This window comes from Herpailurus yagouaroundi, unplaced genomic scaffold (assembly GCF_014898765.1).
Source record: "Herpailurus yagouaroundi ecotype Mexico unplaced genomic scaffold, PumYag 141, whole genome shotgun sequence".
Classification (NCBI taxonomy): Eukaryota; Metazoa; Chordata; class Mammalia; order Carnivora; family Felidae; genus Herpailurus; species Herpailurus yagouaroundi.
The window spans coordinates 68230615-68245608 of record NW_024412396.1 but is presented as its reverse complement, the minus strand read 5'-3'; the positions used below and the strand labels follow the sequence as shown (position 1 = coordinate 68245608).

Here is a 14994-nt window from a genome sequence, read left to right as displayed (position 1 = left end):
ATTTAGGTCTTGTGAATTTGGGCATCTATTAAAACATCCTGAAAATTTACAATTTGAGCAGATGATTCAGTCTTACTCTTTACACAAATTAAGTATTTCTAGCACTCAGAAGCAGTGAGTTTTAAAGAAATGTCAGATGGCACTTGTAAGAAACTGTAGATGACTTTGATGACTTGTGTATCAGAAGAACGATACACTTAAGTGTGCCGTGATCACGTGTTAGGTATTCCAAGTTAAGTGCTTAGAGGTTGATTTTATCTTTTTTCCTCAGAATAATCTTGGATGAAGCTGCTTTGCATCTGTCTGACAAGTGTAATACTGTTACTATAAATCTGAACAGAGGTAAGAGTTGAAAAACAAAATCTGGGGTTAGATGAATGCTCTTTATTTTTTGTACATGAATATTTTAAAGCATTTGAACTCTGAAATGATGCCATTGAACTAAGGATCTTGTTAAATACCAGTTTGAAGTTGTAATGTCCTTGGAATGTCAGTTAAGTGCATCAAGTTATATATACTCTTTACTTAGTAAAAGATTAATTTTGTTTCTAAAGGGAATTGTAGGACTTTTAAAGGATGAAACTATATTTCCATTGCATTTTAAATATTTTTAGCACCAACTGCCATGAATTTTAAAGAGATGCTAGTTTTAATACATGTTGGTTGGATCAGCATTTTTTGAAAGCTTTGCTCAGATATTTTGTTAATTTAAAAAATTTTAGATTATGTTCGTGTGATGGATATGGGGCTTTTGGAATTAACCATAACTGCAGTGAAATCTGATTCTGATGGAGAGCAAGTAAGTTATTAAAATAAATGGAAATTTTTATCTAAGTCCTTTTTATAGGAGAGACTAAAAAGAAGTATTGAATTTACTGTAAAAATTGTTTTGGTTGGAAGTAGATAAAATGTTTTAAAATTGGGATTTAGTCATTATAAATACACATTTCCTGTGGCAAGAATAATTATATTCTACTTTATTTGATGTAAACCTATGCAACAAAAGAAATTCTTATCTCGTTTGGAAAACGTTTTCTTAAATTTTTTTTTTTTAAGTTTATTTATTTTTGAGAAAGAGCATAAGCTCGAGCAGGGATGGGGCAGAGAGAGAGGGAGAGAGAGAATCCCAAGCAGGCTCTGTGCTATGCGGGACTCGAACTCACAAACCGTCAGCTCATGACCTGAACTGAAACCAAGAGTTGGACGCTCAACTGATTGAGCCACCCAGGCGCCCCTGGAAAATGTTTTCATCCATTTTCCCTTGTGTGCGCCCAGACTGAGCCGCGCTTTGAGCTACACTGTTCGAGTGACATTGTCCATATCAGAACATGCTCGGACTCTTGTGCTGCGTTAATGAATCTCATTCAGTACATCGCAAGCTATGGGGACTTACATGCGGCTAACAAGGCGGAGACGGAGCCTGGAGCCCCTGAAAGAAAGACAAAGGTACAGCCAGCGGTATCGTGCATTACAACTAACTCACCCTGACCCGTTGCAGCCACACGAGTGACAGGTGTAGTCAGTGAGGTCTTCGTGACCGTCACGAGGTAGAAAAGAAACTTTGAAAAATCCTCTATTATTTACCGTCAGAGTGATGAGGTCTGGAAAGGTGGTTCCAGGGGCCTTTTTGGAAAACCGTTCTGCTGTCTGATATTCTTTGTTTCAAAACCTTAATCTTCTCGGCCAACATAATACTTTTTTCCAGACTTGAGTTATTTTCATCTCACCTCCAGGAAGAAAGAAAACATTTAGCATGTAAGAGCTTGCCATGTGCAAGTCGTGTGTAAAACTGCTTCTGAGAGGGGGAGATGCAGGTGTTCATATTGTTTCCAGAGGCCTCTGTTCTCCTTCATGTTTGTTACGTGGGATTCTGTTCAGTTTTCAGTCTGTGTTCTCCTGTGTGATTTCCCTTAACCCAGTGTGACAGGGTAAAGATTATCACCTCTGTTTCATAGGTGAATAAATTAAAACCCAGAGAATTAGGTGATTCGCCCAAACTAGCAGCCAAAATGGCAACAAGATTCAGGTATTTGGATTTCCGGTTCAGTGCTTTCTTATGCCCCCGTACATTACCTCTCTGTCCTCGCTCATGTCTAGAGTGAACAGTGTCGAGTGTGTTTAGCCTTTTTAAGTGTTCAGTGTTTTCTCATTCTTTTTCATGGTCTGGTCTGTGAACAGAATTCTGTCTCTTTGGTGATGGAGCCTCTAGTAAGGGCCTGATGGACCTTGCATTCTTTTGTTCAGGGGATGCTTCTACCCTTCATTTGTGTTACACTTTTGTTTTTGACTCCTTGCTCCTGCTATATTCCCACCGATAAGAAGGTGATTCGTGACACTCCCTCTCCACTGTTTATTCTCTTTTTAAAAACATTCTCCGGTTTACTAAAAGTTACTTTAAATTATCCCTTTCAAATGAGATCTTTCCAGTTCAGAGTCCTGCTCCCATTTGAAAAGCGTGATCTGGATGTAATGAATGCACAGTTCACTGACCAAAATGGTTAAGCTCCCTGCTGGGGAGATGAGCCCCCAGAATCCCCATTCAGTAGGTTTCCCCTCCTGTGTGCCCCATGCGGTCCTTGGACAGATGTCCATTCATCCCAAGACCTGAGGCTCTGATCTGCAGCGGCTTTTGGTGTCAAAGGGGCGAGCCTTGTTGTAGCTGCCAGATCTGAGCAGATCTAACTCTGCAGAGAGACTCCCTCTCCCCCAGCCTCACTGCAGTATTTTTATCCTGTCTCTTCTAATGTGCTGTCTCTTCACGACCCCAGTTCACTGTGCTGGCTGGGACGTGATGGCGTATTTATTTCTGTTTGCCAGTAGTTGTCAGGGTGATGGTGATGATGCTAAAAACGTAAGACGTAAGCGCTGCCGAGCAGAATGTGGAACGCTGCCTGCGTTCCTGCTTCCGGTGTGTTTGTAAAATGTAGTGTATTTCCGGGACAAAATCATGCTAAGTCATCTGCTTCTTAGAGCATTTTCGGTTATTTTTAATTAGGCTTTTCGGCTGTAGGTAGATTCCGGTGGCCGCTCATCCTCACGAGGCCCAGTACTTCCAGAAGCAGATCAACAGATGCTACGGGATTTGATGAGTGATGCTATGGAGGAGCTTGACCTGCAGCAGGCCACTGCGTCTGCACAAGGCCAGTCTAACGGTAGGATGGGCCCGGCCTTCTTCCCCCGGGAGCTTCGGGGCCGGGTAGTTGAGCCTTACGTTATTTGTACGCATATACATTCTTCAGCAAGTAACTTAGTAACGAAAAGACAAGTCTGAGTTTGGGTGGATATTTATTAGTCAATCAGCTTGTGTTTATCGAGTGTCTAGTAGATAAACGACACTGGCCGGGGTGTTGTGGGGGACACAGATTAAACGGAAAACGGAGCTTATCTTTTCTGTTGGCGTAGAGTTTCGTAAAACAGATCGGCACTAAATCAAACTTGATGCTCTTACTTAGAACGATTGAGAAACGACATGAGAAAGAGCTTCAGAAAGTGTCACCATCCCCCAACTGCTGTTCAGGAGGGATGGGAACCATCTCATTAGACTTCAATGCAAGTGACATGAATTGGCTTTTCAAGAGTGGATAGGGTTTAGGTATGTGGAAGGGAGAGGAGGTAATCTTGGCAGGATCATGAACGTTGACAGAGGCACGAAAGCATGCACAAGCCTTAATTATCTCACAGCCCAGGCGGTTACTGGAGCGCAAGCTCCCTTCTCATTGAAAAGAATTGGCCAGTAAAGGTGGAGAGGCGGGGAGGAACCAGCCGGTGAGAGAGCCTTGATAGCCAGACTGAAGCATCTAAATACTTTGAAGCATCCATCTAAAAAGTGTTTGTTTTCTAATTGGATGAACGTAGTCATTTCTACATATTCTGAAATCTTAATTTTAAAAGATTATCTCCTGGTGTTAGAAAAGTTTAGCGTTAAATGTTGCTTTCGTTCTAATTTAGAATAAATTAGAACTCAGGAAACAAACAGGAACTTTTAGCTTCCTGTGTGTGCTACATTATCTGTAATAAACATTAGCAGCTAACCTCCTTATGTGGGAAAGAATATTTCACGAATATTTACTGGACAGCTTCAGTATTCTGGTGCACCAGGCACTTACAAGGGATGAGTAACTTAGAAGAATTTAAAATCTGGTCTGGGAGCCTCTTGAGGCTAAAATGGCACTTTCTCCATCTTCGCGTTCTCCATCCATCCAGTGGTTGGAATGACTGAATGGAGAAAGACACGTGGGAGAAATGCATAAAAACGTACGTTCACATTCAGGTTTGGCACACGTGCGGTCTTTTGTGAACTTCACGTTGACAGGGCTACCTGAGAACAGGTGTCCCGTTGGGCTATCCAGCACCGGATGAAGTAGGCCGTCCGTCACACGGCACCACTCCCTGGCCGAAGACCGCGTGGCCGCGGTTTCCAACCCATCCCCCTCCAGAAGCAGAGATTTCCTGTAGTCTTTAGGGGAGGGACGGCCATACGTAACCACTTTCCCTCCCCTTGCGTTATTGTCCCAGAAGCTTCTTCCAGAGCTCCACCCACAGGACATAGCTGTTCATATGAAAATCTGGCTTTAAGGAACCTCCAGTCAACACTAATCAGCTGCTGCCGAATTTCTGAGCTTCACTGATGCCAAATAACTGAGAGGAGAGTCTCTATGACTTTATGAGACCGTCGTTCACTGTTTGCTTGGAGAACATCAAACTTATTGTCAGTTTCCTTAGTAGTGGCCAGAGGGTTATTGTCAGACAGAAATGAGATATGGCCGGTGAAAACATTCAACACAGTGTGCAGCTGACATGTGGTTAAAATGGTTACCAAGCATTACTGTCGATGTTTCAAAATGTGCCAAAATTGAGTGGTTTTTGTTTTTTTTTTTTTGGTTTTTGTTTGTTTTACCTAGGTGTTTTGAGTGAAAAATCTCAGGTTCAGGAGCCATGTTGTTCAGACCTCTTCCTGTTTCCAGATGAGAGTGGGAACATGTCTCAGGAGCCCGGCCCTGCTTACACCTCATTCACACACCACCTGATCAGTGATGCAATGACAGGTGCTCCCACTGAGAATGACGACTTTTGCATTCTTTTTGCACCAAGAGCAACTATTCAGGTAATAAATGGATCATGTAACTGAGGCCTTAAGGTAGTGTTACAAGTAAAATTGACCAAAGGGTACCTGAAAAAGAGTCTTTAGGTTTTATTTTAACTCTTTGTAGTTGAGAATGACTTCATTTTGTAATTTATTATGGAGGCTTTGCAAATGTTTGCTATACTTTACTATTTCTATGACACATTTCTCAGAAACTCAGAGAAGAACGCTCTATGTTTGCAAAATTTTCTACATAGATTATTAAGCTGCAGATGTTGTGGGTAGTAAGATAGCTCTTCAGAGTATTAAAGTGGCAGAAAGGAGTGCTATCTAGAGTTGCTAGTCCAAGAATTGGGAAAGATAAGATCTGGTTTGTGTGAAGGCTGATGGATGGTTGATACGTATCATTTCCATGTTAGAGTCATGCTCACATTAATGTATTTATTTTTAATGTTTGTTTATTTTGAAAGAGAGGGAACGAGTTGGGGAGGGGCAGAGAGAGAGAGAGAGAGAGAGAGAGAGAGAGAGAGAGAGAGAATCCCAAGCAGGCTCTGCACTGTTAGCTCAGAGCCTAATGTGGGGCTTGATCTCACGAACCATGAAATCATGACCTGAGCCGAAATCGAGAGTCATAGGCTTAAGTGACTGAGCCACCCATGTGCCCCAGAGAGTCATGCTCATATTTAAAAAGAATGGTCTGGATTTAATGAATCCAGTTTACTAAAATGGGTAAGCATTGGTGCTGAAATGGAACTTTATGCATCACCATTTAGTGTATATATGTGTTAAACTGCTCAGTAGTGACTTGGCAGGTATGTGTATTTGTTTTACTACATCCTGGGAAACTAAAAAGCAGTCAAACTCTCAACAAGTTCATTATGAGGATCATGGTAATTTGGTCAGCATGTTGAAGTAACGTTAAGTTTGAAATGTAATATTGACTTTGAATTAGAGAACTATACAGCCCCCTCCACATACACACAGATAGACACTTGATATATCTGTGCCTTTTTTATTATCAAACAAATAGTAAAAGCCAAACTGAAGACTATAAAAATTTTTTATGGAATGATTTACGTAGAACAGAAAGTCCAGTTTATGGTTAATGCAGAGTATCCAACGTGGTGATTACTACATTGTAACTAGCCCCGTTTTGTATATTGAAATTATTGTTAAAAAGAATGCAGAATCAAGAAATCTTGAGATAAGCAGCGTAATCAGTGGTTTGTACTGCGACAAGATAGGATGTGTTCCCTCTTTCTTTGTTGTAGGAGAAGGAAGAAGAACCAATTGTAAAAATAATGGTTGATGATGCAATTGTAATAAGAGAGAATTATTTTAGTCAGCCCGTGAAGAAGACAGATACAAGCAAAGCCCCATTGCACTTTCCCATCCCTGTCGTCCGGTATGTTGTTAAAGAAGTCTCTCTTGTTTGGCATCTTTATGGAGGAAAGGATTTTGGAACAGTCCCTCCTACTTCTCCGGCTAAAAGTTATATGTAAGTTGATTTCTACAAGAAGTTTTCTTGTTTCTGCAAGTTTCTACAAAAACTTACTAGAAGTTTTTTGTTTTGTTTTTTTTACAGGCCACTATGTTCTTTTCACAGCATACGTAGAATTTGTCATTTTAAGGAGTATTGAAAACTATGTAATTTAAGTTACTCCTTTAATATAAAAGCTCTTCATTTGTAAACTTATTCGCATTGTTTGTATGTTTACCAAACTAAGGCAACTTAAGTGATTTCCATTCAGCACAATTTTGGGGCACCTACCCTGTGCCAGAGCCTGTGTTAGAGGCACGTTCACCAAAATGAGTAAGACCCAGGCCCTGGCCTCCATTCAGAAGGACCATTATGTGAGCAGGTGAGGGCAGTGCAGTAAAGCCTGTGCCTCAGGAGGCAGGGACCATGTGTGCCCTTGACTCTCTCGGGCATCCCGCTGGGTGCTAGGCTAGGGCTCAAGGCTCCTGAAGTACTTGTTAAATGTGTGTTTGGCTTTGACACATAGAAATACAGTTTGTGGCAACATGTTGATGGTTCTATAATCTTAATTTTCTCTTTTTATCTTACTGTTTTTCCTGAGGTCATTCATTGCCTTTCTTTGAATATTCCTGCAACAAAAGGTTTTGTTGTTGTTGTTGTTTGTTTTTTCTCCATTTATAGCAGTCCTCACAGCTCACCTTCTCACACACCCACGAGGCATGGACGTAACGTGGTGTGTGGGGGAAAAGGAAGAAACCATGACTTTTTAATGGAAATACAGTTAAGCAAGGTGAGATGGCAGTTTGAAGGAAAAAAGCCCCTGAAGTGGGAGCACTGATGGGGGTTTGGAGTCACGCCCCCACCTTGTGGTCTTGAGCCACCAGCCCCACGCCTCTGGATTGGACAAGTGCAAGGGGTCCTGTAAAACTTTTACCTCTTTTTCTTTCTTAAATGTTCTGAGAAGTTTGAGGGGGTTTTGTGTTTTCCCAGGCTTTCCCTAGAGGAGTGTCTCTCAGAGTTGAGCAGGGGTCAGAAGCACCTTGAGGGCTTGTTAAAACACAGGTTGCTGGGCCCCAGCGTTTCTGATCCAGTAGGTCTGAGGTGGGGCCCGTGAATTTGCATTTTTAATGAGTCCCCAGGCGATTCTGATAACTCCCTTTTCCAGGCCCACACTTGGGGAACCACTGCCTTTGAGTGTCTGTCTATGTGAGAGGGCCTGCCGTTGGATGGCACCTCTGTCGGTCCCTCGTGAATGTCAGGGACCAGTATGTTCAGGCCACCAATGACATTATATGCATTTAATCCTTTCAGCTTGTCTGGGATTGTGCCCAGTGTCATATATTGGGGTACTTAACATAGGAATATTGTAGTGAGGATCGTCCCCCCCGCCTCCCTCTTTGGGACTTGAACCCTGCATGCATCGATTCCCTTTCAAGCAATTTCATAGGTACGCAAGGTGCTGATCGTGTGTATTACTCCTGTTGAGGGTTTTGCCTGAAAAGGATAGGGAGTTTGCCAAGATCAAATAAGAAATGTCAGTCAAGCTTATCCTTGTCGGGGACACATAGATCAATAAATACGTGAACAAATAAAGAACTGTTATGTTCTCCGAAAGTGAGAATTCAAAAAATGGTGAGGGATATTTTGCGTTTGAAAGAGGAATTCTAATTTGAATAAAAAGTAAAAATTGCTGTGTGTTCCTTCTTGGCTGTGAAGGTGAAGTTTCAGCACGAGGTCTACCCCCCTTGCAAGCCGGAATGCGAGTCCAGCCTCTTAGAGCACCCAGTCTCCCGGCAGGTGTTCATTGTGCAGGATCTTGAAATTCGAGATCGTCTGGCAACATCACAAATGAATAAGTTTTTGTACCTGTATTGCAGTAAAGAGATGCCCCGAAAAGCTCATTCCAACATGGTAAGATTCAAGGCCTCCTATTTTCTGTCATTATATTAGTTTTGGAAAAGTGTTTTTATTGTATCTAACTGCAGATTTAGACTGGGGAAAATTGCTGGGTTGGTTTTGTTTTGTGTTTTTTTTTTTTTTTTCATTTTAACATGAAAATCCCTTTTAAATATGCTGCTTAAAGTTTTGTTTTAAAAATTATTTTACACGTCACTTGGAGGGTCCGTTAATTATAATTGCCAGTATATTGATGCCTGAGGAAAACCAGAAGTCCATAGTGATCTACACAGAATACTTAGTGTTGCTGGAAGCTGGAAATGTTCCAGATTTCGAACACTTTGCAAGTTTTAGTGGAATAGAAATGATTCGCTCAGGCTCGCTGGAAGAAAACGTCATAGCAGCCGTCTTTGGAGTATGGCTGTAGTCAGCTTCAGGGACCCAGCAAACCCCTGGGAGACGACACCGTCACCCGCATCTTGTCCACTAAGGAGAATCCATACCTCTCATGAGATTCTTCAGGGAGCGTGTGACCCAGAAAAGTCTGAGTCAGGCTCCTAAGGGAAAAGGTCAACAACTCCACTTCTAGTTCTCGTGTCAGAAAGAGAAATGGGATTTTTTTTTTCTTTTCTTTTCTGTTTGTCCTTTTTAAATGAAAACGAGGTTGTAATGTCATGGGGGGGGGAATGTTTTTCTCCTCTCGTAGTTGACAGTGAAAGCGTTACACGTGCGCCCGGAGTCTGGCAGGTCACCGCAGGAATGCTGCCTAAGAGTGTCACTGATGCCACTTCGCCTCAATATTGATCAGGTTTGTACCGCAAACATTCTTGAGGGAGTCGGGATTTTAAAAATGTCCCGCATCCGGAAGAAGAGGTTCAATTTAGGAGAATTAAAATGTTTACGATTTCACTTTTACGGAAGTTGTGTAGCTGAAGCAGAGTTCTGCTGGTGAGGAGCAGGGCGGACTCATTAGGCGTTTGGGACCTGCTCTGTTGGTGGGTAAACATTCGATGTTATTCCCTGTCTCCTCGTCGCGTGCGTGCCGCTGCACTGAGTACCTGCTTCCCACGCTCTCATCCTCACGTACACACGCTCGTGCAGGTACACGGGTGTTTTCAGGGAGTGTTAAAGGACTCCCTCCTATCTGTGATTGAAAGATAAGAGCGGTTGTGTCTTTTTTATTTTTTTTTAATTAAATTTTTTTTTTAATGTTTATTCATTTGTGAGAGAGAAATGGAGCATCAGTGGGGGAGGGGCAGAGAGAAGGAGACGCAGAATCTGAAGCCGGTACCAGGCTCTGAGCTGGTGACACAGAGCCCCATGCGGGGCTCGAGCTCAAGAACCTTCGAGATGATGACCGGAGCCAGAGCGGGACGTTTAACTGACTGAGCCACCCAGGCGCCCATGAGCGGTTTTGTCTTAACCGCAGCACCTGGAAGAGAATTCCTACTGCCCTGGGCAGAGTGCCAGATCACTAAATTGGTACCTAAAGAGATCATACGCAGCAGAGATTTGTGGAAAAACATAAAGAAATGCACTTTGCCGTGTTTTAGCAAGCATCCCATCAAATTATTGCGGGTTTTGCATTGACTCGGCTGTGTAAAACCTGGCTGGCACCTCTTGGGCACACTCGTTCAAGGTGCACGACCACGTGGTGCTTCAGAGGGGTGCATCTCGGTTCTCTTGTCCTGGTTGTGTGGCTCCGGGCACGTTCTTTCTCCACGCCTCTGTTTCTTTGCTGGTAGAATCCAAGTAATAGATGTAGCATCAGTTGTAAAAATGAAGATTTTTTTATTTTTTTTATTTTTTTTCAGTGTTTATTTATTTTTGGGACAGAGAGAGACAGAGCATGAACGGGGGAGGGGCAGAGAGAGAGGGAGACACAGAATCGGAAACAGGCTCCAGGCTCCGAGCCATCAGCCCAGAGCCCGACGCGGGGCTCGAACTCACAGACCGCGAGATCGTGACCTGGCTGAAGTCGGACGCTTAACCGACTGCGCCACCCAGGCGCCCCAAAAATGAAGATTGAATAAGATAGTGAGCGTTAAATATTTAGCTTCGTGCCTGTCGCACGGTGTTAAAGGTCTGTTGTTCTTACTAACCGAAGCACGTGACAACAGAGAAAATAAATGGAGTTGTTAGAATAGCCTGCTTTTGAAATAACAAAACTGTCCCGTCCCAGCCTACATTGCTGTGAGCTCAGGTTTGAAGTAGAGAGTATGTGGGACAGCATTATTGGTTTGCTTAAGTAGTATGGATTGAATAATGGTGACTTATCTAAATAAGTAGCAGATATTTCAGGAATAATGTATCAATATTTATATCATAAAATATAGGCATTTCTCAGAAAAGTCTCGTAAAGCGCAGAAGTTCAGCACGGCTTTACATCAATACTGGTCGCTTCTGAGCTGGGACAGTCCTGCTGATGCGCACTTGAGATTTATGTTCTCTCGTTAGGAGAAGAATATCTGTGCATACCCGTATTTTAATTTGGTCCATCCATACATTGGCCTGTATTGGAATAGGAATACGATGAAGTATTTATGGGAAGTTTGATCCGTGGAACTCACCAGCCTGACCAAGAATTTGTGCGAGATGCGTCTTTATAGCATGACTTTGCCAGACTTAGCCCGGTTTCCTTTAATATGCTTTTTTCTTTAATAGTGGGCTTAATTTCTTACTCAGAGCTATAAAGCATTGTGATTTTGAAATGGGAAAATATTAACCGTTGAGAAAACAGAAATAACTGTTATGGTGTAACTGAGGAGTAGCAGGAAATAATTCCCCAAGATGTGAACCCTAGGAGAACACAGCCATGCTCCCAAGTGTTGGGGAGGGATTCACTGCGCCGACCCCCCCCCCCCCGCCACCTTAGTTTGAGATAGCAAATGGTCATCTGGATAGAAAACCAATTACTCGCATTCTCCGTGTTTTCTTTTGAAAACAAATCAGTTGAACGACTGTGCTTTGAGTAATATTTTTCTCAGCGAACATATCTCTGACTTTATTAACTGGATCAAGTATGAAAGCCACACATTGTTTTCTCACGTTCTCAAAAAGCTGCATTGCCATTGAAGTTCAGTGCCATTGCTTCCAAAGCTGGGTGTACCCGTAGGGCAGGCAGGATACCAGGCGGAAGGGGTGGTTTTCGTCTGGGGGAGGGTAAGTAGATGATGACGGTCGTGTAAGTCGGCAGTTTGGGATCTGAAATATGAAGAGGCCAGATTGCCTGACTCTCCTAGTCTGGGATCCATTTCAGTGTCTCACTGCCTGGAAATCTGCATAGGGAAGACATGCTTATTAACCCCAGATCATCTGCTGGATGCCAGCCTTGTCCCAGCTTCTGTGCTAAGATGTTGGAGATACGAAGCTAGGCAAACACCCATCCTCAAAGACCTCTGTACGGGGCGGTGGGGGTGGGGGGAGGACCAACATAAAACAGAGGACTTTTTAAACACCCTGTGGTGAGTACAAGTAGTAAAGATAGGCAGAGCATGTTACACCCCAGCAGAAAGGGCTCCTTAGCTGTCTGGGAGTTTAGAAGAGTGTGGAGGGTAATCAGGAAAGGCTTTCTGGAGGAGGTGACACTTGAGGTGGGTCTTAAGGAATGCAGTGGAGTTAGTCACACGAAGCTTTTTGTAAAGGCATTGAGGGTCTAGTTCAGGGTGTGAGAGGACGTGTGAGGCCATTCTGGTAAGGTGAGTTTGTGCTTGGCTGAGGTTGGAAACGGTGAATACATGGCAGGGCCAGTTTGCATATTGGTGTTTTTTTTTAGCATCATTGCTTGGTTGCCTGAGTCTGAGTATGACATGAAAATTAATTATTTTAACACTTTAAGTCATATTGTACTGTTAATATCTTGTATCATAGCACCTTAAAGCTAGAATAACTATAGTCTGTTTGCAAAAATAATAAACCAAGTTTTTTTTTAAACTTTTAAGAAATTGATTGTATGGAGGTATAATTTGCATACAGTAAAGTGCCAGGATATTAGGTTTACCGTTGGAGCTTGACTAAGATACACACATGAGTAACTACTACACCAGTTGAAATAGAGCACATTTTCTGTTCCCTTCAGAGTCCCCCGGGCCCCTTTGCAGTCGGTCTCCACCAGTAGCCATTGACCTCCTTCCCGTCCCCGCGGGTCAGCCTTCCTGTCCCACTACTTTGTGTGAGTGGAAATGTATTTGGCTTCCCATGCCATGCGCTCCCTTTGTGCTGAGGCAGGTCTGTTTGTTTCTGTTCAGTCTGTTCCCTTTTTTTTTTTTTTTAATTTTTTTTTAATGTTTATTTATTTTTGAGAGACAGAGAGACAGAGTGTGAGCGGGGGAGGGGCAGAGAGAGAGGGAGACACAGAATCGGAAACAGGCTCCAGGCTCTGAGCCATCAGCCCAGAGCCTGACGCGGGGCTCGAACTCACGGACCGCGAGATCGTGACCTGGCTGAAGTCGGATGCTTAACCGACTGCGCCACCCAGGCGCCCCAGTCTGTTCCCTTTTATTGCCGAGTACGGATCTCACCGTATGGCTGTACCACAATTTGTGTATCCGTTTACTTACTGATTTACATTTGCATGGTTTTCTCGGTTTTGGCTCTGATAAATAGAGCTGTTATGAAGTTAGTGTACAAACCTTCTTGTGGATCTGGGTTTCCATTCGTGTTGGGTATTGTAAACAATTTCCAGGTCACGAGGCAGATGTGTGTTTAACTCTTGTGAGAAGCTGCCTGTTCCCCGCAGCGGTTACACCATCATATGCTCCCACTGCAGCAGGTGAGAGCTGCCTCTTCTTCACACTCTGGCCAAACTTGGTGTTGTGTGTTGAACTGTCTTATTTGGTGTTCATTGTGGTTATAATTTGGATTTCCCCTGATGATGGTGCTAAGCATCTCTTCATGTGCTGCTTTGACATTTGTACACTTATTTGTGAAGGGTCTGTTTCCGGCTAGTTTTAAAATCAGGTTTTATCGAGTTGTAAAGAGTAGCATAAATAACAAAATCAAAACTTCTAAGAACATTGAAACGCTGGTGATTAGTACTTTTCTGTTTTGTGCATTTGTAGTAAAAATGGATAAAAGCCGCTGTCTCTGTAGTCTTCCTTTTTTAAAAAAAAATGTTTATTTTGAGAGAGCGAGAGAGAGAGAGCACGCAGCACAGGGGAGGGGCAGAGAGAGAGAGTGAGTCCCAAGCAGGCTCTATGCTGTTAGCACAGAGCACGACGTGAGGCTCAAGCTCAGGTTCTGCGAGATCGTGACCTGAGTCGAGGTCAAGAGTCAGATGCTTCACCGACTGAGCCACTCAGGTGCCCCTTTTAGAGCATATTTTTACCTAGAGTTTTCTCTTACTAGTATGTTTTTTTGAAGGCAGTCACGGAGTCAAAGCATTTATAGTGTTAAAATATCGCCATCTAGCGGTCCAATAATGACAGGTAACATTTAGCTTAACTTGAACATCTAGTTCTCGATACACATATTAAATGTGTGTATATATACATACGTACGTGTATCTGCATATTATTATGTAATGTAAATAACAAGTTATATACGTGTGTAAAGCATAATAAAATAATGAACAAATCATGAACCGACTACCCTACTGCAGAACCAGAATATTTCCATAAGTAGCTGCTTATTCTTCAGCCCCATCCTTCAGTCTCCCATATGCCATGTTACCTAGGAAAATACCTTTCTAACTTCCATCATTCATACTTCTGGTGAATGTGCTTACTAGTTGATCAGATCCCTTGGAATTACCAAACTTTTGGTATGCCACCAAATATTGTGCCCTGTAATTGACTGTCACATCGCTTTTTCTGGTGCGATATTAACGTGTTATATTTATTTAGGATTTTTCCAAAGGCAAGGGAAGAATTAGAAAGAAGAGGCTCAGGCATTTCATTTTCATATTTTCCAAAATGGATTTGTTGGTTTGAGGGAGGGAGGTAAAATGCGGCTGCTAATAATGGGCAAATACGGTTTATTCAGATGACATCAAGACAGGCCTGTGCATTTTTGTTACTATGTAATTCCAGAAGAGACCATACTGAGTGGGCTTACTGATTCCGAGTGCCCTGTTCCAGGAAGAACATGTATTAAGGCAGCATAACATGGCAGTAAGGGCAACATTAAGACAGTGAGAACTTGTGCGGCCCCAGCTGTTGCTCGTGTCGGTATTACCACCACCGCCGGTTTGTGGTGAGAACTAGTTTTGAAGACCGAGAATGCTGTATTTCCAAGAAAACTAAAATTTGTTTTGATTCAGAAATAGCTATGTAATTTTTAACCCCTCTGTGTCTTAATTTTCACATTTGATTTTCTCAGGGTTGGGAGAATTAACAGAATGTGTGTGTGTGTGCGTGTGTGTGTGTGTGTGTGTGTGTGAGAGAGAGAGAGAGAGAAAATGAGAGAGAGAGAGAGAGAAAGGAGCAACGCCTGACACAGTAAAAATTGTAGATGAATAAGAAGTCAAATATGGGACTGTAAGACACTTTGCTTTTTAGTTTTAGAATCAGTCTGCCTTTCCCTTCCCTTCCCTTCC

The 14994-nt window shown here is 42.7% G+C and overlaps 1 protein-coding gene across 5 annotated transcripts in view; it reads left to right on the top strand.

Annotated features, from left to right (window-relative positions):
* ATG2B (autophagy related 2B) overlaps nucleotides 1–14994 on the top strand; it is a 74751-nt gene that overhangs the window by 45451 nt on the left and 14306 nt on the right. For 4 of the 5 annotated variants that reach the window (XM_040478179.1, XM_040478178.1, XM_040478177.1 and 1 more), the window contains exons 26-34: nucleotides 272–342; nucleotides 723–799; nucleotides 1276–1446; nucleotides 3011–3152; nucleotides 4902–5104; nucleotides 6355–6581; nucleotides 7245–7353; nucleotides 8280–8474; nucleotides 9166–9267. In XM_040478179.1, the coding sequence (XP_040334113.1) occupies nucleotides 272–342; nucleotides 723–799; nucleotides 1276–1446; nucleotides 3011–3152; nucleotides 4902–5104; nucleotides 6355–6581; nucleotides 7245–7353; nucleotides 8280–8474; nucleotides 9166–9267 (1297 nt within the window). Of the gene's footprint in view, nucleotides 1–271; nucleotides 343–722; nucleotides 800–1275; nucleotides 1447–3010; nucleotides 3153–4901; nucleotides 5105–6354; nucleotides 6582–7244; nucleotides 7354–8279; nucleotides 8475–9165; nucleotides 9268–12537; nucleotides 12684–14994 lie in introns of those variants that run through there. The other variant, XM_040478182.1, reaches the window with a different exon arrangement.